A 20,825-nucleotide genomic window follows, 5' to 3' on the forward strand; every position below is an offset into this window, starting at 1 on the left:
AAACTCCGGACGTGACGCGTCGCGCGTGATAAATAAATCGTCAGTAAGTAGTCCAGCCAATACTCATAAAACACCACAATGAAGGACGCGGAAACTACAACGGTCCGCGAACTCGGCCCAGATCACGTGGCCAATGACATTTATTCGTTTCTGAACCGCAAACCGTGCGCGCGACACCAGAAATCAGATGCGACCAAACACACATGCGGATGGCCACGAGCCAGGCTACCTTCTCCTCCGGCTGAAGAAGAGGGGCCCGAGAAACTGGAGTTGCTGGCGGATGCTTCCAGGAGATTCTCCCTGGAGTCGGTGAAGACAATTGTGGGTCCTGGAGTGCTGCAGTATCTCCAACGCGGTGGATTTTCGTCAGGCGATTTGGTGAAGACCCTGCAGTTGTTTTTCAGCCACTCTTCCCTGACAGAGGAGCAGTTGGCGATGCGATTTCAGCGGGCCAACCTCCGTAGTCTGAATGCCTTTATGGAGACTCTTGAGACCGGGGTTTATCCTGCCAAGTGCTTCCTGCTGGGTCCCAGGTACATCCCTTCAGAGACAGAGCAGTCCACGGCAGTCGCAGACACCAGAGAAACGACTACCGGAAAAACGACTGAGGAGCGTACCAGACTGGACGGTGGAAACTCTGCAAGTACAATTGTCCCTCCTCAATCGACTGAGACCGAGCTTGCAAAAGAAAAAGACAATGGTCAAACAAAATCTATGCCGGTAGTAATTGGCGAGATTGTTAAGACTGGCAGTAATAGGACCAATCCCACAAAACCGTCTTCTGCCAACGTTGCCATCCCACCTCACAATGCCCCACAACTGACTACCTACAAACGGTCATTTCCTCCGTTATCTCCCCTGGCTAAACGACAGTGCATGGACGTCCCTTCTTAACCCCAGGGGGCTTGGTCCTTAAGCTAAGAGCTGTGGGATATTGAACAGCGTGGCAGGTTTCTATTGCACAACTTCAGCCATTATCCAGGAGTCGAGAGAGAGCGGTTTGAACTGGAACGGTGCGTGCATTTCATCGGTTATTTTCACAATTCCCAAGGCATGGCACTGGATGTTGGCATTGCCGAGCAGATCTCGATTCTGCGTGCGCGTGGCGTGTCAGTTGTAGATGGGTTTCGGGCCGCTATTCAGAGAGTGCAAGACAATGGGACTCTATTCGAAAGTGAAGTCGTGGGCTTGGGATGTACTACTCAATCAAGTCATGCCTTTGGGATCAACCATCAACTCCCTCAGTACACATCTATTCATAAGCCTCCTCAGCTGCCTCAAGTCCCGCTGTTGACTCCGCCCCGTTACACCAACCATCCTCAAACATCTCCCAAAGTGGCCTACCCTCATGGTACCCGTCCTCCAATCTTGACTCCACCTCACCAGGCGCATTCCTCGCCTCCGATAACGCAGCGCAAGGAACAAAAACAGGTGGTGCAAGATGAAAAGCTGGCCAAGATGCAGGATAAGTCTCCGATTGTCAAGATTTCAAATAAACCCCCAGCTGTTCGCTCGACTTCCAATAACTCGGCTGCCAAAACACCCCCTTCCGAAACCACCTCTACCAAAACGACTTTCAACCCATGCGCGCCTGTGTTCAAACCTGCTGTTGAGTCAACACCCAGATACGTATCCAAGCCTCCTGTTGCATCTAAGCGAGAAGTCTCGGCGGCTGCTTTAATGGCCGTCGAGTTGACTGATGACGTCAGCACTACAAGACGCCCATTTCCACAGCTCCCAGAGAGTGTGGTTGAAAACATGTGCTTCCACCTCGATCTGGAAACCTGCATTGCTTTGGCTGATACAAGCACTCTATTCAAAAGTGCTATCCGTAAGGCTGAGAATACCCTGATTCGTGACAAGGTCCAGACTCGTATTCCTTGGGCTACTTCTCTTGAAGCACATGAGTCGGAGTACACGTCGTGGTTCGACTATGGACGAGTCGTGGTGTCCCGAGCAAGGAGATTCAGCTCGAATGCCGCGTCCTGGGCATGTGCTGACAACCTGGACTCGATTCCGCGGTCCGATCTCACGTTCATTGACCCTGTGGATGCCCAAGGTCGAATGGACTTTGAGCCTTTATTTGAGGGTGCCTTTTTGATGCCCTTCATTCTCCAGCGTGACGGGCTCAGTGTGGTTCACTTGCAGGGCAACTGTATCTTTACCGACTACGTATCGTTGAACCTCAAGACTTTCAAGGTCCAGCAGGCGGCCATCAAGACCGAGCCACTTCACACTCCGAAGAAGCACGCTCTTTTCACGCCTCGAGGAACAAAGATGTTCGTCAACAACGACCACGCCTCCATTCAGTTTGTGGATGAAAACGACCGCGTGCTGTGGATCAAGGACGGCGAGACTAATGTGTTTGTGGATAAGTCCTGTGCCTTCAAAACTGAAGACGGTATCCTCAAATACGACCGCGAACATTTTTCCAGCATGGTTTCGTCTTTTGAGCCGGGCTTTGGCAAGCTTCTGGGTGGTGGCGCTGGATTTATTGGGCTTCTGCGCTCTGGTTCACAGTATCAAGTGTGTTACTTTGACGCGGTGGCAGACCGCCGACAGAAATACTGTTTGACTTCTTTCTCGGCAGATGAACGCGTGCTCAAAACAATGGAGGTTGTCGTGTTCAATGGAATGCTGCACATCAACCTGTTCAACACCATGGTTCCTTTCTGAGTGGATTTGAAGTTGCAGCGACCCGGCAAGAAGCTCAACAACATCTGGGTGACTCCCGTTCCGGCTGGGGTTTCCAAGTCCATGAAGGCGTTCCGGTTGGCAGACAACTCCGAAACGACTCTCGAGAAGACCAAGAATCTAAAACAGTCCACATTCCGCTCGGTGTGTGGTCGGTTTGTCTCTGCTTCGGTGAGTCGAGGACGGGTTGTTGGAGACCTGGTCACTGGCACTTCGTACTGCGTAAAAGACCGTAGTCAAGGCCGTCCCAACTTTGTGTTCCCCTTCTTCAACGGCAAGACGCCCTCTTTCGTCAGATGGAAGCGAGCTACAGCCATCTCCATCTTGAACAAGCTCAGCGGTGATCTTGCTCGCAGAGGTAACAGGACTGGTTTTTTCATGGATCGGATTCCATACGATGTCACGGTGAAGAAAATGTACAAGTTTTATCATTTCGATCCTGTTGGACCCGAGCTCGTTATTCAGGTACAAGGGAGATTCTAAGGCGGTTCTAAGGCGGTTCTAAGGCGGTTCTAAGGCGATTCTAAGAAGGACGGTGGAACGTCATGAGAGGGTCTTATTGGAGGGTCTTTGACCTCGAGACTTGAACAATACATACAGTAGTTACTCGTACAAGCACAGTATATACAAGTCCAAGTATATCAAGTAATAGTACATTAAATACAATACAAATACTGACAAATACAATCACAGTACATACTGTATTGTACAGCACAAAAACAAACACGTTTCCACTCGTAGTCGTACATTCTTCTAGCGGAACAAATCTTCCGAAAATGCACACACCCCAGAATCGAACAGTGTACCTCGGCCAACTTCTGGTGATGACCCTGCTAAACATTGATTCATTGTACCCACCAATACTGTATCAATACTGTAGCAATACTGTAGTAATACCAGTAAGAGTAGTCGTCCAACTTGTATACTGTTTTAAACTCGTTTGTCGTCCTCTCGAATCCTCGCTACACAAGCCCGCTTACGTCCTCTTCTTTACGTAGCTGCTGACTAATCTCTTCACTCGCATGCACGGAAAAGCGAAACTCCCAACCTTCTTCTCCATCACGACACATAGCTATGGGCCTGATAGCCACGATTCTGGCGGTCTTCTGGCTGCTACATCGCGCCACACGGTTGCTGAAGATCCCCGCGACGACGCTGATCCGGCTGCTGGGTGTGGATATCCCCGAGCGGCCCGACATTTGTGTGGATCATGTGTCCGACTCCTCGGTCACGCTGCGATGGCCCAAACCGGAAAAGACCACAGCTCACAAACATATCATCGAGGTGAACGGCATCAAGGCCGGCGAGAGCTCGAGGTCCACGTCGGTTGTGCTCACCAACCTGCAGCCGGACAAGACGTACTCTGTCAACGTGCTCACGGTCAACGCGAATCAGTACAGATCCAATACAACCACAGTCCGTGTCCACACGCGCAAACGGGTGCAGCACCCGTCTCTGGACTCTCTGGCGCCCGTTCTCATGGACCCCGTGACCCCCTCGTTTGTGGTGCTCGCGTCCGGAACAGGAACATCAACCGCATCTACAACCTCCGGCCTCAGCTCGGCCACCAGCATCCCCGCCACCTCTACGGCCGCGGGGCTCAAGCACAAGAAACACAAACACTCGTCTTCCAAAAAGCTGAGTGCTGACAAGTCTGCATACACGGTGGAGTCACTGACGGCCGAGGTGGAGGCTGCGCAGCAGGAGATCCGGGATGCCAACATGCAGTATCGAGAGGTGGAGAAGGAGCTGGTGGCGATGGAAAACAAGCTGCAGGAGGAGTCACAGGAGCTTCGGGCACAGCGCAAGAAGGATGATGTGTCCCGATCGCAGCTGCGATCCGAAATGAAGGCCCTGGAAGACCAGAAGCTCAACATTGAGCTGCACAGGGCCAAGGTGGACAAGCAGCTGCAGAACCTTGAGCAGACGCTCAAACGCATGGAGGTGGAAGAGAGCAAGTGGATCAACACGTCGCAGATCATGGAGCGCAAAACGGAGGATCTCACAACCACCGACACAGAAACGTACCACGAGAACGCCAACAAGAAGCTCGTGGAGGCCGAGACTCTACAAAAGTCGCTGGCGGCCGTGGAAGAGGAGGTCAAGACTATGACGGCCGAGATCCGGCAGCTTGACGCCCTGCGAAAGAGTCTGGCAGAACACGGCAGCAGTAGCCGAGGCAGCGATGCCAACAACTCGCCGGAAGCTTTACTTAAGATTCTCGAGGGCACATCTGACGGAAAGGCCGAGATCTTACGCCAACAGATCCATTTCGATACCGATCTGGACCAAAAGTGGCGAGACGTGCAGCGTCAGCTTGAGCAGCGATATGTGCAAGTGTATGGTGAGTACGGCGAGGCCACGCGGCTACTGGAGTCGGCAAAGATCCAGTACCAGCAGTTCCAGGTAGTCGCAAGCGCCAACAACAGCTCTTCTCAAATCATCGATAATTCCACGTCGAGCTTCGATTTCGGATCAAGTCGCGACATGATCAAACCTGAGCTTCCGCCTTCCACCAGTGCTCCGGCCCAGTCCGTTCCTGACGCTGGACGCCGCCCCTCCGCATTTGAAGGAGATGAAAACTTCAATACTGCGGTGCAAATGTTTCTCCCATCCAATTTGTTTGGTGCTGACGATCTCAACGATTCCCTCACTCAGTCTTCCTTTGAGGCAATCGACGAACTGCCCATGAAGGGCCCTACATACCCTAGTCATGCCCAGACCAGCTCTCCGTCCAGCTCGTTTGACGCTTTCCGGGTGTCTTCCGAAGACCCCAACAGCCCCTCCTTCTTCTCCAAGGACTACGACATGGACACCAGCTCGCCCGTGACTCGTCTCAAACGGCTCTCCGGCATGTTTGGATTCAACCGAGCTAAGGCCACGCCTCCCCCTGAACCTGCCAACAAAGGCTCCCTCTTCTTCCGTAACAAGCGCAAGCAGGAGGGCAAGGAGCCCGACGACGACATGCTGGTGGCTCCCGAGTCATATGACCCCTTCCAGGCGTCTTGGAACCGGTCCAACTCTCCCGGAGGCAATATCTTTGGACCCAGCTTTGGCACCTCCGAGTGGTCTGGATCTCCCTCTGGAGAGCAAGATTGGAGCAACCGGTCTGTGGACTCTTATGGAGGCTCCTCGGGTCCGTTTGCTCCTGGCTTTAAGGCGTTTGATCAGCCCAGGGAGCTGTATGACGACACCGCTGAACCACATGGTGCTTCCAGCACCCACAGTGAGTACAGTGCCATGACCGATGGCTCCAAAGACTCCAATGGACGAGAAAGCATCATTCAAAAGGGAATCCGAACCCTCACCTCTCCCAGAAAGGGGAGCACGTCTTCTGCCAAGTTCAATGTTGGTAAGCTGAGTTTTTTTGGCGGCAAGAAAAGCGATCGGTCGGATGCTTCTTCCACTGACGCCGAGCTGGACGACGTTCCCGATCAGGGTGCTCTGGGTGCCATTCACGAGTCCCGGTCCGGCACTGGAAGTCCTCATCTTAACATGGAGGAGTTTCTGAAGCAGACATAGATACTAATTATTAATACATCGCATGATTGACCAACTGCAAGTACATACTGTATGTACTCACTTGTAGAGATTCTCGTTGCGACAAAATTGTGGACAAGACACGAAACGACCATGTCTGTAAAGTCACGTGACCAAAATCATCACAGCAGAAAGTCGAGTTCTTAGATATCTTCCACAAGAGTTGCATGTTTTATATTGGACAGAGAAAAAGGGATGTGTATATGAAAAACTTTAATTTCTGGCACATTCCAAAAAAAATAATGACATCCGAGAGATTCGAACTCTCGCCTCCGGAGAGACCAGGATATTGATTCAGTCACCTGAACCTGGCGCCTTAGACCACTCGGCCAGAATGCCAATTGTTGAAAATTATCTGAAATTTATCCTTGTCAAGGTTACAACTGCCTAATCATCGTCCCCAGACTCCAAGTCCGATTTGCAGGAATGACATTGTTTATAGGTCTAAGTAACTGAAAATGTATTCCTCTAGAACGAATAGAATATCCCCCGATTAATCTTGGATTTTTTAGACGTTTTTAACATACATACATTCATTCATCAACATTATTCAGTAAATATTCAGTATTTTTAGCCTAAGACGATTACAACCGTCTCACCAAATGTGTGATACATACGTCTATCAAATGTGTATGATTTTACTGGAAACGTGGAAAAACTGTCGTGTGGTTGTCCTTGACCGATTCAACTTAGACCAAATTTTTGAGAGGAAGACCAAGGAGGTTTCGTATACTAAGGAAAACCAAGGTGGTTTCGTATACTAAGGAAAACCAAGGTGGTTTCGTATACTAAGGAAAACCAAGGTGGTTTCGTATACTAAAAAATCAAGGCGGTTTCGTATCAGTAAAAAAAACCAACCAGAGTTTTAGTATACTTGCGGCCTACGATTGATATAATCGGACTAGTCTTCCACCCCGGTCAAAACTGTGCGGCTCGAAAATGCAATATAGCCGAGTGTGCGGCTCGGAAATGTCGATCCGGGTGTTCGGAAGGTGTTCATATCTGCGAATATTGCTAGCGAATGTGGAATAAAAACCACAGAATCAGTTAGCAAATGATTAATATATCGATTTATTGTTTTATCTGCCCAGGTGGCAGTACAATATCTTCCACTAATAGTACATGTTCTGATCCCGGGCTGTTCAACGGGTTCCAAATTATAATTAAGCGAGCCGCACTTGACATCCGTCTAATCACCGTGTCTGGACATGATTCGTGCAAGTCGCACAGATCGTCAGTCTCAAGGCACCACGATGTTTGGGGTATAAAAGGAGGCCGGGGGACGTCTCAATTCCCCATCCACATACCACCTCCACCACTACCACCACCACTACAACCAATATGAAGGTCCTTCTTATTCTCTACGATGCCGGCTCCCACGCCAAGGACGAGCCCAAGCTGCTTGGATGCACCGAGAACGAGCTTGGTATTCGAGACTGGCTCGAGTCGCAGGGCCACACTCTCGTCACCACCTCTTCCAAGGACGGTGCCGACTCTGTGCTTGACAAGGAGATTGTTGACGCTGATGTAGTCATCACCACCCCGTTCCACCCCGGCTACATCAACAAGGAGCGAATTGACAAGGCCAAGAAGCTCAAGATCTGCATCACCGCCGGTGTCGGCTCCGACCACGTGGACCTCGATGCTGCCAACGCCCGAAACATTGCCGTTCTCGAGGTCACCGGCTCGAACGTCCAGTCCGTCGCTGAGCATGTTGTAATGACCATGCTGGTGCTGGTCCGAAACTTTGTCCCTGCCCACGAGCAGATTATTTCTGGCGGCTGGGACGTTGCTGCGGTTGCCAAGGACTCTTACGATCTCGAGGGCAAGGTCATCGGTACCGTTGGAGGCGGTCGAATCGGCCAGCGAGTGCTCAAGCGATGCAAGCCCTTTGACCCCATGGGGATGCTCTACTACGACTACCAGGCTATGCCAGCTGATGTGGAGAATGAGATTGGATGCCGACGAGTCGAGTCTCTGGAGGAGATGCTCTCTCTCTGTGACGTTGTAACCATCAACTGTCCTCTCCATGCCTCCACCAAGGGTCTCTTCAACAAGGAGCTCATTTCCCACATGAAGGACGGCGCTTGGCTCGTCAACACTGCTCGAGGAGCCATCTGCGTCACCGAGGACATTGTCGACGCTCTCGAGTCCGGCAAGATCCGAGGCTACGGTGGTGACGTCTGGTTCCCCCAGCCTGCCCCCAAGGACCACCCCTGGAGAACCATGCGAAACAAGTACGGCGGTGGAAACGCCATGACTCCCCATATCTCCGGTACTTCCATCGACGCCCAGGGCCGATACGCTGAGGGTACCAAGAAGATTCTTGAGGTCTTTTTCTCTGGCAAGCAGGATTACCGCCCCCAGGACATTATCTGCATCAACGGTCACTACGGTACCAAGGCTTACGGTGACGACAAGGAGCACAAGGCCCACGTTTCCAAGTAGCTGTTTAACTTATATAAGCAATTGACTGGATTTGATAACGAAATACTCCCTTGTGGAAGCTCGTATCATCGCTCGTAGTACAACGTAGTTCAATATGCCATTGGGTGCGTCGTTCGGATGTCGGATGCCTATAAGTTGTCGTCGAAGAAGTGATTGTGCCAAGGGTCTCCCTCACGTACAAGATCCCCCTTACGTATGAGATCCCAATGGGCGTTTCGCACTTTGTGGACTATAATGTCAAGACGTCTGCAAGCTTTCAGGTATAGGGGATACTGGTCAGTTGATACCGAATCGTCTGTTAACCCAAGAATATCTTGATCTTCATTTCATCTAAAGAAGATTTTGTTTCCAGTTAAGTGTTCGGAAAGTGGTCCATTGTGGACGGGTTGGCAAATTGACTCCCTTGAACCCTTGACTTCTGCAAACAACCGGAAACTTGGAGTTGTATAGTCTCTCCGACATGTTGAGTGTCATCATCCTTTCTATTCCCATCCGCAGCTCGTTGTTCCTCCTATCATTGTTCATTCTGAGAGAGGTTAGAACTAGTCAAGACTTTGGGACACTCTGCTGCGGGATTTTCCACCAAGAGACGAAGTACGAGAACCCTTGAGTTCATTGATTTAAATGTTTTATAAGTTTTATAATCCAACATCAACCTGGAGTTTACGCGAAACGATTTCCGCTAGAACGGTAGAACGGAAACTAGTACAGGTGGTTCAATGTGGTACAAGTACAGCACAGTATAGCAGTACAAGAACTCGACCAGAATGTATTTTACTCTCACTCTACTGCTCAAAGTATACTGTCTATTGTAGTTGTAGTTATTTCAACACCATCAACCAACCTACACAACCGCTGTCAACGACATCTCTTTGAGGTGGTCGACAACAGTCTCCGACAGCACCCCTGCTCCTGGCTTGCCAGTACTACATATCGAGGAGCGACAGGAGGGAAACGTTTTTCATCGAACTATCCATCCAAACGGCGCTGTAATAGCTCTCGAGCAGACACATTGGGAGGTGCGTGATCCTCTTCAACTCATTCTCCATCAACATCCATCATATCCGAATCGGAGCCGTTTTCACTCTCGTGTCCTTCATCAAACGCATTGCCTTCTTGTAATTGTCAATCAGATAATTGGAAAACGTTTTGTTCAGGTTCCCCAACGTCGCTCGTCGTGCCTGGGAAAAGGTCTGCTTCTGACTTGGCAGGAGTCTCAAGTTGTCTAGGTCTCTAGCCATGCACATGTCCATTTCGGCGCGAGTTAGTCGTGAGTCGGACAAGTGACAATTGGGCCATGTTACTGCCGAATTCTTGTGAGCTCGCCCTTCTCGACCCATAATGAGGTCCAGTCTCTTGCTGGCCTCTGAGATACATGTGGTACTGAGTTCTGGTGATCATGTCTGCCGGGAGCCACTGGGTGCGTAATCTCAGAGGTCAGAGGGCATCTTTGACGAGTGTAAGAAAAGTTACGGTCTTGCCAGAAACAGAGTGACGAGAACTTCAAGACTGGAGACCTCAAGCCTAGACAAACAAAGAGGAGTTTGCGTTTTTCGGCTTTCACCTGTGCAGGTTGTTCTTCTTGTTTGGGCCGAATTGGAGAGTTCTCAGGAGACTTTGTTGGAGGTGGAGTTGTTGGATTATCAGAAGGGTTGCGGTAGGATTTGAGAAATGGCAGCCCTTCTAGTGAAAGTCCTCGTCTCTCTATCGTCTCTAGCTCTGCGTCGTCTTCTTCCGTCATAGTCGTCTCTCACTTGATTTCTTCTTTGATAGTCGTCTCTCACTTGATTTCTTCTCACTGATGGTCGTTTTTCACAGTATCTTCTGTTAGGGGTTCTTCTAAAGGCAGAATGTCTCTCCTGCTCATAGTTTGGCAAAAATAGAGAGTCTAGAGCATCTCTATCGTCTTCGGGCTCCCCATCTGATTCTTCAGAATCACATTCAGGACCAGGGCTGGTCTCATCTCTGAAGTAAGCAGCCGTCCCGTGTGAGAGCGTCCACGACGCTGACGCCTCTCGTTGGCCTCGAAGAACTTCGACAAGAAGATCTTCAAAGACCAAACGAATATTTTCCCTCGTCGTCGATATCCTTCAGATTACGAAACCCACGGAACGGCCAAAAAACCAAACTTCGCCCCACCAGCGTACCTCTCTCCGCGTTTGCCCACCAACGTGTCTCTCTCCCCACGCTAAACCATCATCAGACTCTGAGACATTGGTAATTATCGCGTCAATGCTTCAGACCGCGTGGATCTACCAAAAGAACACTTTCACTTTGGCCCAAATCGCGGTTCACAAGTACAGCTTGTACATTCATACGATCACGCTCGTAATTCATGGATATCGCTTCGATATTGGTCTCAAAATGACCACTGGACTGTAAAGGTCCAATTTTTCAACTTGCGGAAAACAATTCATTTGCACTTGTCCCAAAAAGATGCACTTTTCTGCAATTGCCAGCTTCAAAGAAGCTCTCTCGGTAGGGGAGTGTAGATAGACGCTAAAGCGAGACACGCTTCGATCCCGGTAGAAGAATTCAGTTTCATCAAAAGATACTTTGCTTTTTTGATTCTGGGAAATACGTTCCAGCATCTGTATGAGTGCCAGTGCTTGTACCTTGTCCGATAGCCAGGGATCAACAACTTCAGTTTGGCTATCACTGGCGATAATGGTGTGAGCTGTTACCCAAGAACACGTCCGTGAGATCAAGCATACATATGCGACGTAGAGCTACTGTAGACAGAGCCAGACAGCCCAGAGCCAGACAGCCCAGTGTAGTGGGAGTCCACGAGATTCTGGGTGCAGAAAGTGGACGTTGGACGTTATTTATTGAGAGTACCTTACAAGTATGAGTGGTTATAGTACGACAACAAGTATTTTACCGTGTCCGTACTGATAAATTCGTATTAGTACGTACCACCAGCTACAAGAGTGTGCTATATTAATCAATCAACTGCTCATGTCCCTGAAATCCCTCCAATCTGGTAGATCCACAGTCGAACTACAGACATGTTGAACCAATCACAACTACTTGCACAACAAACTGCACAACAAAACTGTACAACAAACTGTACAACAAACTGTACACACCCGGTCGTCACTGCCATTCACAATCCTACAATTTCGTCTCCTGCATAAACTATACTTTCTGATAGTGAAAGATAAGGAACTCTAATATTTTGGACTTACCAAGTTTGGCAACCTGAAACATAGACCTGGCTGCGGTCATATCTGGACTTTCTGGCTGTGACTGACACAATGGTGTTGAGTAGTGCTAATTGTGACGAACTTGTGGTTTGTAGGGTTGAATTTATCAACAGGTAGGTGTACAGTATATACAGTGTGTACAGGACTCGTACTATGCTCGTATGAACATTGTTATGAACAGATTCGAAACAGTAATCTGAAATCGGGCAACTCTTAGATGCAGACTCTGCGAGTTCATGCCGTGTAGTTGCCTGGTGTGCAACTCCCTGCACGGATGACTATGCCGGAGTGCTTTAGTTGCCTGAAAAGCAATGTCTCCATATACTGTTGATTGGAATCAGCTTCTTGTACAATGTTCTAACGTTGTAGAAAATGGAAAAGACATTTGAGAAATCAAACGAAATCTTCAGAAGAAGCAGCACTTGCTATGCGACAGGGTATCCAAGGACCTCCGGTCACTAAACGTCATGTTAAACAAACGAGAGTCTCTCGCCAAGGCTCGGGTGTGTTTGCTTCCGATAAAGACAGGTATTGGGGATTCCGACAAGGGTGTTGGGAATTCTAGCAAGGGTGTTGGAAATTCTAGCAAGGATGTTACGGATTCTAACAAGGATGTTGCGGATTCTAACAAGGATGTTGCGGATTCCACCAAGGATGTTGCGGATTCTAACAAGGATGTTGCGGATTCTAACAAGGAATGTTCACTTCTTAGAGGGAAGGGCTTCAGATACGATCTCTCGGGACCGTAGCACGGGCTACCTCAAGGGGGGCAGCAATTGACTCCGTCTGTTGGAGAACGTCACCACATGGTTAGAAGTGTATAAATACAATATATTGTTTTCTCTTCTCGAAGGCAAATCGAGAATAGTACAGCGTGTACATACTGTACACGAGGAAGTAGTCCGACAGCAAAGAGGGAGCTCTGGGTAAGACGCCTGTATCGATTTAATTGGAGAGTAGCGTACGTGCCAGTTGTTCGCCACATCTTTTGTGTATGCAACCACCAAGACGAAACGAGATGACATTGAGTGATTTGAAACCAGTACAACAGCTCATAAACAGAAAATCCCTCCTCAAAACCCGAAATCCACAGAATGATATCACAACTCATGGGAATATCATCTGACACTGCTCTCCATACAATTATTCCACATTAGCTACTGTATTCTACTGTCCCAATGAAGACATCTGAAGCCCGATCCAATGCCCACTGGGGCAATAAGATCCAAATTTTTTTACATTAAATAGCTGATAAATACCTAAATTATGCCATGATTCATCCAAAGGCCGGAGATTGGCAAAAATGAACGGGTTTTCAACGGAAGTAAGGCCAAAAAGGTCTAAAACACTACCCCAAAAAAAAACTTCAAAATAATAAGTTCGGGCTGTTGGTGTAGTGGTAACATATCTGCCTTCCATTCGATTGTTAGCAGGTGCCAGGGGTTCAATTCCCCTACAGCTCAAATTTTTTGAAATTCGTTACTACGTTGTCTACAGTATATATTGTTCAGATGAACTAATGCCAGCTGCCAGTTCACCTTCTCCACTTTTTAATGACCGTGGAAGAGGTCCAATATATGCGTCTATATGCGTCTGTCGCACTGCACCTTCTGTTTATGGGAGCTCTCTACTCTATGGACCCCGTGGGGAGTAATATGGGAAATTATGGGGGAATAATGTATATATATCGGTCCAGTTGCCCTGATCCTTGCCAGCTTCAACCGCCGCCAGACTCCATCTCTCTTTTCTTTTCTTGTCTACCTTTCCTTTTAATTTCTTGTTCTCTGTAATGTCAATTTTCGGAACTCCCTCCATGTTCGGTCGGCCTATCGACCCTTTCCAGCACCTCATGAACATGCGGTGTGCCCACGAGGCTGCCCACAACCGGTTCCGGACCCAGATGTCCTCGTCTGACCCCGAAGTGCGACAAACTGGTCTTTCCAACCACCACTTGTACCTCAAGCAGCTGCTGGACGAGCAGGCCGGCTACGAAACAGACCTGTTCAAGTGTCTGAAACATATCGACCGGGCCGTGGCCCAGTGGACCGAGCTGTACCGCCTGGGCAAGCGCTCGGAAGCTCAGCGGGTCTGCAACTCGATTGCCTTCGAGTTCAGAGACACTTGTATGACTCTGGGATTTCGAGCGCTGAGCCAGAAGGAGAAGAACGAGCTGCTTCTCGACATTTGTCTGGCGTACGAGGAAGACATGGGCGCCAACCAGCTGCGAAACTACAAGTTGTAGGTATAATTTCACCCACGAACGTATATATGAATGCATTGCTGAATAAATGTAGACATGATGGTCACTCGGAGAGCCCAACAACATCAACAGATAAACCAAGACCCTCTGTGAGACCATAGATGGGACTCTGACAGCCCAAATCTCCAATATCTGCCTTGTACACGGTTTTTTTGTTCAAATCAACCACAAAACCACGAACATGAGGAGTGGAAAAGAGGAAGAGAGCATGCTGTCCAGAAACAGTCACATGACCTTGGGTCTGTTTGTCAATGAGATTCGCTGGAAGAGGGACTCGGTAACATGCGGAGGAGATGGGATCAATGATCTGACCCACCTTGCTGCCAGACCCTCCCTCAGGATACTGAGACTCAATTACAACGAGAGAGTCAGAGTAAGAGCATATAATGTGGCCAGAGATGACACACACATGACCCAAGTCGGACATATTGCTGGTCTTGACCAGCCTCAGAATTCGTTCTCGGTGCCAATCGACCCAGTACAGAGAATCAGAATCATGCAAAAATGTCTGCTTCTTGTTTCTTTGAAGCAGAATCAACGGGGAACTTTCAACGGTGATAGAGACGCCGTTTCTAGACACAGTAACGGTTCCATCACGTGACTCGAGCCGAGCAATAGTTTTCTCTGCCCATGTTTCAGCCATCTCATCGTAAACTGATCCAGCCTCCCAAACCCGTACCATGTCGACAGGAACCAGCTCGTCGTCCTCAGAGAGCTCGTAATCGGTCCACCCACGGGATACAATGGGCGTGAAAGTGTCGAGAAGGTCACGTGACGAGTCGGACTGTTTCTGGAGCGTGTCGAGTGCAAAGTCGCGTTTTTGAACGTCCCGGATGTCTGAGAGCAACGGCAGAAGGCCCGGAGTTCCGTCTGACGATCCAAAGACCACCGCCTGTTCTGCGGTCACGTGGCTGACGCTTCCAACGGTGGTCTGATTCAATTTCTGGGTCCACCAGGGTGTTGGAAGGGTCAGCAGAAAACTTCTCCAAGTGGTGCAGCTTTTGGCCAGTTGTTGCAGGGTCCACAGATCGACATGGGCCAGCGTTTCCGCGGCCATTTCTGCGGGCAGTTGTTGTAGGGCGTGTAGTATCGTCATTTTGGGTGTCAGAATGTCTTCTCCAACTTGTTGATGGTGTTTTTTTTTTGGGCAGCTTGGATTTATCTTGTATGCAGTTGGTCTGCTCTATCTTGCTGCAGAACTCTGTTGTGCAAAAGTTTATCAGCAGGGTTATCCGATTTGGCCTGGATCGAAAACGGCGCTTTTCTCTAGGGAAAGCTGAAGAAGGGCGATATTGACAGTAATAGGTGTGTTATTCGTGCCACGTGTGTTTATTAGTCATCATCTCTTGCTCCACGCGCTTTCCAGCTCGTTTTCGGATCCCGTCACAACTTGCTTCTATTGTGGTGCATTTAAGCATGAACTGAAAATCTCGGTAAACTGGATAAAAGAAAAAAGACAAAAAAAGACAAAAAAAGGCAAAATAATAAAAAAAAGATACGGAAAAGCTGATTTCGGGTCAAATATTGGTGAGGGAAACGGCGGGAAACGTTCGGAAAAAACCCACAGATACAGTCCAAATACAGTCCCAAGTAGCTCGCCGATCTTTCACACCAGCGGCGGACTCTTAGCGCTTTTGCAGCTCGGTCTTTGGCGGAGCGCAGATCTTTCCAGGGTTGAGGCAAAGGGGCGTAAAAGAGGCGAGTGGGTCCGTGGCTAGTGTCTGCGGAAATAGTGGACATTAAGTGGCGGGGCGAGTGCCGGAGAGCTGTATAATGCGACTCAATCAAAAGCGGGGTCGGTAAAACCGGTTTTAGTCGTTATTCTAGCCGATAACCACCTTTTATTGGGTCTTTAATGGTCGTTGCCAAATGTTGATACTCCCTCGACAAATGTTGTTCACGTTTCGGAACCCTATACAAGTACGATATAACTCCGGAGAGCCGGGGGAAAGGAACTTTGATTGCACGTTTGGGGGCGCAACTCTGAGTTATACGGTCCTTTTCTGCGCCTCTTGTGTTGCCTTTAGTTCCGTTTAGCCACGTTTAGCCCCGAGGCTCCATCTAGCCCATCTCCATGTAGCCCCTCATCATGTCTCACTTCTCCTCAAGTGTCTGACGTGAGTACATAGGAGAAGGCGACATGCTTGTAGACCAGGTTGTACGTAGAGAGCCCAGCCAATTGTAAAAGCAGACAAGTCACTGAGAAAAAGATTACAGCACCCAGGATTCTCGTATGGTCTCCCACTACAATACTAACTGGGCTCTCTGGTGCTTGACTATGGCTGATCGGACGGGAAGCCGTATTTTCACCAGGATATGGCCGTAACCAAACCTCCGATACGGGGAATCGAACCCCGGTCTCCACGGTTCTCAACATGAGAGCGTGATGTGATAGCCCCTACACTATATCGGATTTTTTATATTTTACCGAGTTATTTCTAGCGTATTCAAAATCTGACGTTTGAACGCTGAATAAAAAAATATGAATTATGAATCATTAGAATAAAAAAAATTATTAGAATAAAAAAAACACTAATGAATCATTAGAATAAAATAAAGAAATAAAGAAATAAATAAATAATAATAATAATGAAAAACCAACAAAACCGGAAATGAAGGATACCATCTTCCATTATAGTGTATCTAGATTGATATTTTATCCCCTTTTTTTCGTTTACTCTCAAATTGTGCAACTAGCGAGGTCCGTAACCTCCACTTATTATTGACTATTATACGTAAATAAAAAAATAGATATAAATAAATATAAATAGATATAAATAAATATAAATAAATATAAAAAGGATAAATAGGTCTGTCAGATTTGCCAAGCAGTCAGAAATTTATTCACAAGCCCAAATCCCCCTTTGAATCGACTTTTATCCAAATCAGACCATTTTTGAGCCCGTAATAATACCTCAGTCCGGGGAATATAAGCTTCAAGTAGCCGAAAAAATATCAGTGTTGAGAGATCATCACCAGCATGAAACGGCAGGATATCTTCACTTGCGCCGCCGCCTGAGTCGCTGCTCAGTCCGTGGGTGTCGCCATGCTCTGCTCGCCGTCGCCCCTTACGTAATCGCGATAAGGTTCAATTTAGGTGATAATCGCGCGTCTGTCATTTGTGCACGCGTTTTATCGTCACGTTCAACCATGGAAATCGTGCAGCCTCTGAAAGACCAGATCGAGGCATTGCAAGATGACATTAGTCAGCTGGAAACTAAAATCGACCGGCTGACGACGCGCAAACCAAACTACCACGTCACGTTACTCAAGGACTGGCGCCACGGAGTCGATCCCTTGAACCCAGCCATTGTCTACGAGTACATGTCTCTTTTTCCTCCGGGAGTTACGCTATCGTACGGCGGAGTGTGTGATGAGACAGACGGACGGCTGTTTCTCGAAGATCTCGAGTCGTTTGTTCCTCGAACGGGGTGCACGACTGCCGACAACCATTCTCGAGCAGTTCTTCTGGCCCACGCCATTAAGGGCCCGGTGCTCAACGCTTGGTCACAGGCCTACAAAAGCCGCTGGTTCGGCATGCTTGAGTGGATACCTATGCGCGAATGGTTTCTCGCCAAGTACCAGACCACCATGGATCCGATGGACTATCGACAGGTTGTGGTAGGGAGGCTGATGCATCTACAAAAGGGCAACTCCACCACGGATCAGCTAAGAGTGGTGGAATCGGTGTTGGGGGAAACGTGTCGGCTGCACGGAAAGCTAAGCAAGCATGAAAAGGTGGTTTTGGGACGCCTGGTGGGTGTCAAGGGCACAGACATGACCTGGGAGACTGTCAACGAAGAGCTGAGGACGTTTCTGAAGACATTCCAGGAACGGCAGTTGCTGGACAGCAGGGTCAAAAAGGAGGACAGGATGTAGATAATCAATAAACAGATCAAATGAGCTGGTGGTGGTAGAACTGGTGGAATTTCACCAGTGTCAAACGGCGTCAACACTACGACAAAATTATTTCATTGGACGCGAGAGTGTCACGTTATCTCTACGACGATTCAAGTGAACCCGAAATGGGTCGACTCTCAGCTTCCTGGAACAAAACGGTTGACGAGGTATGGTTGGGATCTCCAGAATGAATCCAATGACATATTCCCATATCACTGCGTGATCCCAATGACTGTCGATATGTTGGTTGTGATTGATTGGTACATCGCCTGAATACAGTACCATTGGTAAACGTCTTTGGTTGTCTGGAACATGGAAGTAGGGTCACGTTTCTACTCTCTGAGATGAAACTGCATCAGAAAATACTGCGGACTGATGTCGGCATCTATAATCCGACCTTGCCACCAGACCCTCTTTCAAGATATTCCGAGTCTGAGTCTTCAGTTGGTGGCATCTGAGTGGTATGGCGCTAATCTAAGACAAATGCTTGATCTTGAAGGTTCTGGTCAAGGAGGAGCAGACCCGACCCTGACACCTCTTTTGAACCTGAGTTCGGGGGTTGTCTGGGGACACTGCAGGATTGGCGGTTGATAATGGACTTACTCAGAACGTATGGGTTATCCAGGTCACCAAAATCTTCCTCCACCACTGATATAGTTTTTTCTCCCTCGTCAGCGTTGCGTCACGACGACAATGCTCTGAACTACCCCTCCCGGCCAGTTTTCATTTCATCTCATGTCACTGAAGACTCTGGGATTCGACACCCGGTGTCCGACCTCTGGGATCCGACTTCTGGGATCCGACACCATATGCCTTGTTTCGAATTAGGAGTTGGTTTCAAGATCTTTCGATGTCTTGGAGTATGGGAGTAAGGTGCTGGACCCGTCAAAACTACAAGCCCAGACAAGTGCGATGATCTGCAGTACAAGTAGTTGCCCCCTCATTCTAGATTAACGAGTTTCACCTTGAGTCCACAGATAAGGAAGAGATGCAACAAAACCAATAAGAACACTCTCTGGATCGTCTGCTATTGATATTATGGCAACTGTACCTTTAGGTCCTAGACAGACGCAAGGATATTGTTGGCAAACTCGTCTTCGTCGTCGTCGTCGTCGTCGTCAATATCAGAGTTAGTTGGACGTTGTCAGTTGCGTGGATCGTATCCTTTTTGTCGTGGAACAATGGATAATTTCGTGGAGTGATTCTGTTCCAGACTTGTTTACCCTCAAGGCAACTCCTTTTAGACCCGTTGTGTGGTCAGGAGTGATGTTTTAGTCCTGTTGGAGTGTCCAAATTTCGATCCGTGGAACAAAGAAAAAATAAATACGGCGAACAAAGGAAACCATGCATATCTGCAGAGATCCGCATAATCAGACGTAAAAGAGGCAAGACAGATGAGGTGTCGAATAATGAGCAATTGGGGGAAACAAGGTGAGATAAACGGAAGTGGCAGATTTCCCCATTTCTCGCCTTTCAAAGAGATCAATCTGTGGAAATCCTGGTTGCTGGCTGCAAATTGAGACTAGTTTCATCGTGGATACAGTTCGGATGGAAAGCCCTTGTTTCAGAAGCAGCAAAACACTGAAAAACACTCTGACTTCATCGGAAAACTGTAGATAACTACTTATTAAAGTCGTTTATTTCTTTTGTGACAACCTCGAAAACCCCTCTTATCGCCCTGTACCAAAACGAATGACCAAGTTGCCTCACTGTCACCAGTCGTGTTTGCCTGAACCCTCGGGCCTCTCCCTCTTTCGCTGCAACGGCAATTTCAAATTTTCCATTGTTTCCAAAGATGCAAAAGTCCACTAAGTCCATTCTCTAGTTCTAGCTGGCGTCTGGCCCTTCTTCAAGACGATGCTGGAAGCCAACATGAACGAAGTGTCTGAAAAGAAAAGAAGTTGGAGATGCCCTATCCACATGTTTGGATTGAGGCTATGCTTGCCTTTTTTTTTAACGAAGAAGACCTTGACATGGATTTTCAGCAAACCACAGAGTGCTAGTACTTGCCCAGATCTACGACATTCCCAAACTGCGCGACCTAGCAGTTAGGAAGTTGGTCAAGGAGACCTTGACCGTCAGAAAGTGCGTGGAAGGATGGAGGAACGTCTACGAGGCCAGATGTGACTCGATGCAGCGCTATCTTGCAACATTCCTTGGTGAGCATCTGCAAGAGATTCAGGGGTCCGCTGACATGTTGGCTCAGTACTCCCACGATGAAGCTGTCCGGCTTATGATAGACATATAAGGAGAAAGCCTGTTAGTCAATGGTGCAATATGTTTATATGCACTTTAGAGAACCAAAGTAGTTATTGCTCAAGTCCAGATGGTTCCTATATGACAGTAGGTACAAGACTAACACTTTTAAATCTCACGTTACTCATCATATGATTACATGAAAAAGAAATCGACTGATAAGAGCAGTATGCGAGTTCCTTGAATACTCTACCATCTACTATTCCTGTACATACTGTATCTGACACTGTCTCACCAAGTAAAGTGTTGATTATTGTTGGATCTAGAACATATAAATCCTTTTATTGGAGTACCTATGCTTCAGCAAACAAGGTGCAACTTCTACTTTTTCATCTTGTATCCATACAATTACGTAGAGTGCCAGTTTTCTCCTATAAAACACAGTTGACGTTTGAGAGTTTTATTTTATATTCCAATGATCCATTATAGCTATTATATACCTACAGTACTTGTAATAAGACGGGTTATTGGCGTTCAATAAATTGTTCAAGAGATCTTTTCTGAGATCAAGCCTGTCAATC

General features: G+C 48.1%; 8 protein-coding genes and 4 non-coding genes across 12 annotated transcripts; 8 read left to right on the forward strand and 4 right to left on the reverse strand.

Annotated features, from left to right (window-relative positions):
- Nucleotides 1–78: 78 nt before the first annotated feature.
- YALI1_A12465g (uncharacterized protein) lies at nt 79–894 on the forward strand (the record flags this gene model as incomplete). Its single annotated transcript, XM_500008.3, has 1 exon — nt 79–894. The coding sequence occupies one exon, from the start codon at nt 79–81 to the stop codon at nt 892–894; it is 816 nt and encodes a 271-aa protein (XP_500008.3).
- A 159-nt stretch (nt 895–1,053) lies between these two features.
- YALI1_A12475g (uncharacterized protein) lies at nt 1,054–2,676 on the forward strand (the record flags this gene model as incomplete). The annotated part of the gene is made up of 1 exon (XM_500010.4): nt 1,054–2,676. One exon carries the CDS (start codon nt 1,054–1,056, stop codon nt 2,674–2,676), a length of 1,623 nt encoding a protein of 540 aa, XP_500010.4.
- An 81-nt stretch (nt 2,677–2,757) lies between these two features.
- YALI1_A12492g (uncharacterized protein) lies at nt 2,758–3,177 on the forward strand (the record flags this gene model as incomplete). The annotated part of the gene is made up of 1 exon (XM_068281752.1): nt 2,758–3,177. One exon carries the CDS (start codon nt 2,758–2,760, stop codon nt 3,175–3,177), a length of 420 nt encoding a protein of 139 aa, XP_068137853.1.
- A 591-nt stretch (nt 3,178–3,768) lies between these two features.
- On the forward strand, nt 3,769–6,216 carry YALI1_A12502g (uncharacterized protein; the record flags this gene model as incomplete). Its single annotated transcript, XM_500011.3, has 1 exon — nt 3,769–6,216. The coding sequence occupies one exon, from the start codon at nt 3,769–3,771 to the stop codon at nt 6,214–6,216; it is 2,448 nt and encodes an 815-aa protein (XP_500011.3).
- A 261-nt stretch (nt 6,217–6,477) lies between these two features.
- YALI1_A12530r lies at nt 6,478–6,573 on the reverse strand. The gene has a single exon. It is a non-coding gene; the product is annotated as a tRNA-Leu (tRNA).
- A 1,002-nt stretch (nt 6,574–7,575) lies between these two features.
- YALI1_A12540g (uncharacterized protein) lies at nt 7,576–8,682 on the forward strand (the record flags this gene model as incomplete). The annotated part of the gene is made up of 1 exon (XM_500012.3): nt 7,576–8,682. The coding sequence occupies one exon, from the start codon at nt 7,576–7,578 to the stop codon at nt 8,680–8,682; it is 1,107 nt and encodes a 368-aa protein (XP_500012.2).
- A 4,588-nt stretch (nt 8,683–13,270) lies between these two features.
- On the forward strand, nt 13,271–13,351 carry YALI1_A12597r. Its single transcript has one exon. It is a non-coding gene; the product is annotated as a tRNA-Gly (tRNA).
- A 326-nt stretch (nt 13,352–13,677) lies between these two features.
- On the forward strand, nt 13,678–14,130 carry YALI1_A12601g (uncharacterized protein; the record flags this gene model as incomplete). Its single annotated transcript, XM_500013.4, has 1 exon — nt 13,678–14,130. One exon carries the CDS (start codon nt 13,678–13,680, stop codon nt 14,128–14,130), a length of 453 nt encoding a protein of 150 aa, XP_500013.4.
- A 61-nt stretch (nt 14,131–14,191) lies between these two features.
- YALI1_A12617g (uncharacterized protein) lies at nt 14,192–15,244 on the reverse strand (the record flags this gene model as incomplete). The annotated part of the gene is made up of 1 exon (XM_500014.3): nt 14,192–15,244. The coding sequence occupies one exon, from the start codon at nt 15,242–15,244 to the stop codon at nt 14,192–14,194; it is 1,053 nt and encodes a 350-aa protein (XP_500014.3).
- A 1,113-nt stretch (nt 15,245–16,357) lies between these two features.
- Nucleotides 16,358–16,476, reverse strand: YALI1_A12629r. The gene has a single exon (XR_002432060.3). It is a non-coding gene; the product is annotated as a 5S ribosomal RNA (ribosomal RNA).
- Nucleotides 16,477–16,480: 4 nt separating this feature from the next.
- On the reverse strand, nt 16,481–16,561 carry YALI1_A12630r. Its single transcript has one exon. It is a non-coding gene; the product is annotated as a tRNA-Glu (tRNA).
- A 737-nt stretch (nt 16,562–17,298) lies between these two features.
- YALI1_A12638g (uncharacterized protein) lies at nt 17,299–18,027 on the forward strand (the record flags this gene model as incomplete). Its single annotated transcript, XM_500015.1, has 1 exon — nt 17,299–18,027. One exon carries the CDS (start codon nt 17,299–17,301, stop codon nt 18,025–18,027), a length of 729 nt encoding a protein of 242 aa, XP_500015.1.
- Between the last annotated feature and the right edge of the window lie 2,798 nt (nt 18,028–20,825).

This window comes from Yarrowia lipolytica, chromosome 1A (genome assembly GCF_001761485.1).
Source record: "Yarrowia lipolytica chromosome 1A, complete sequence".
In the NCBI taxonomy this organism is placed as follows: domain Eukaryota; kingdom Fungi; phylum Ascomycota; class Dipodascomycetes; order Dipodascales; genus Yarrowia; species Yarrowia lipolytica.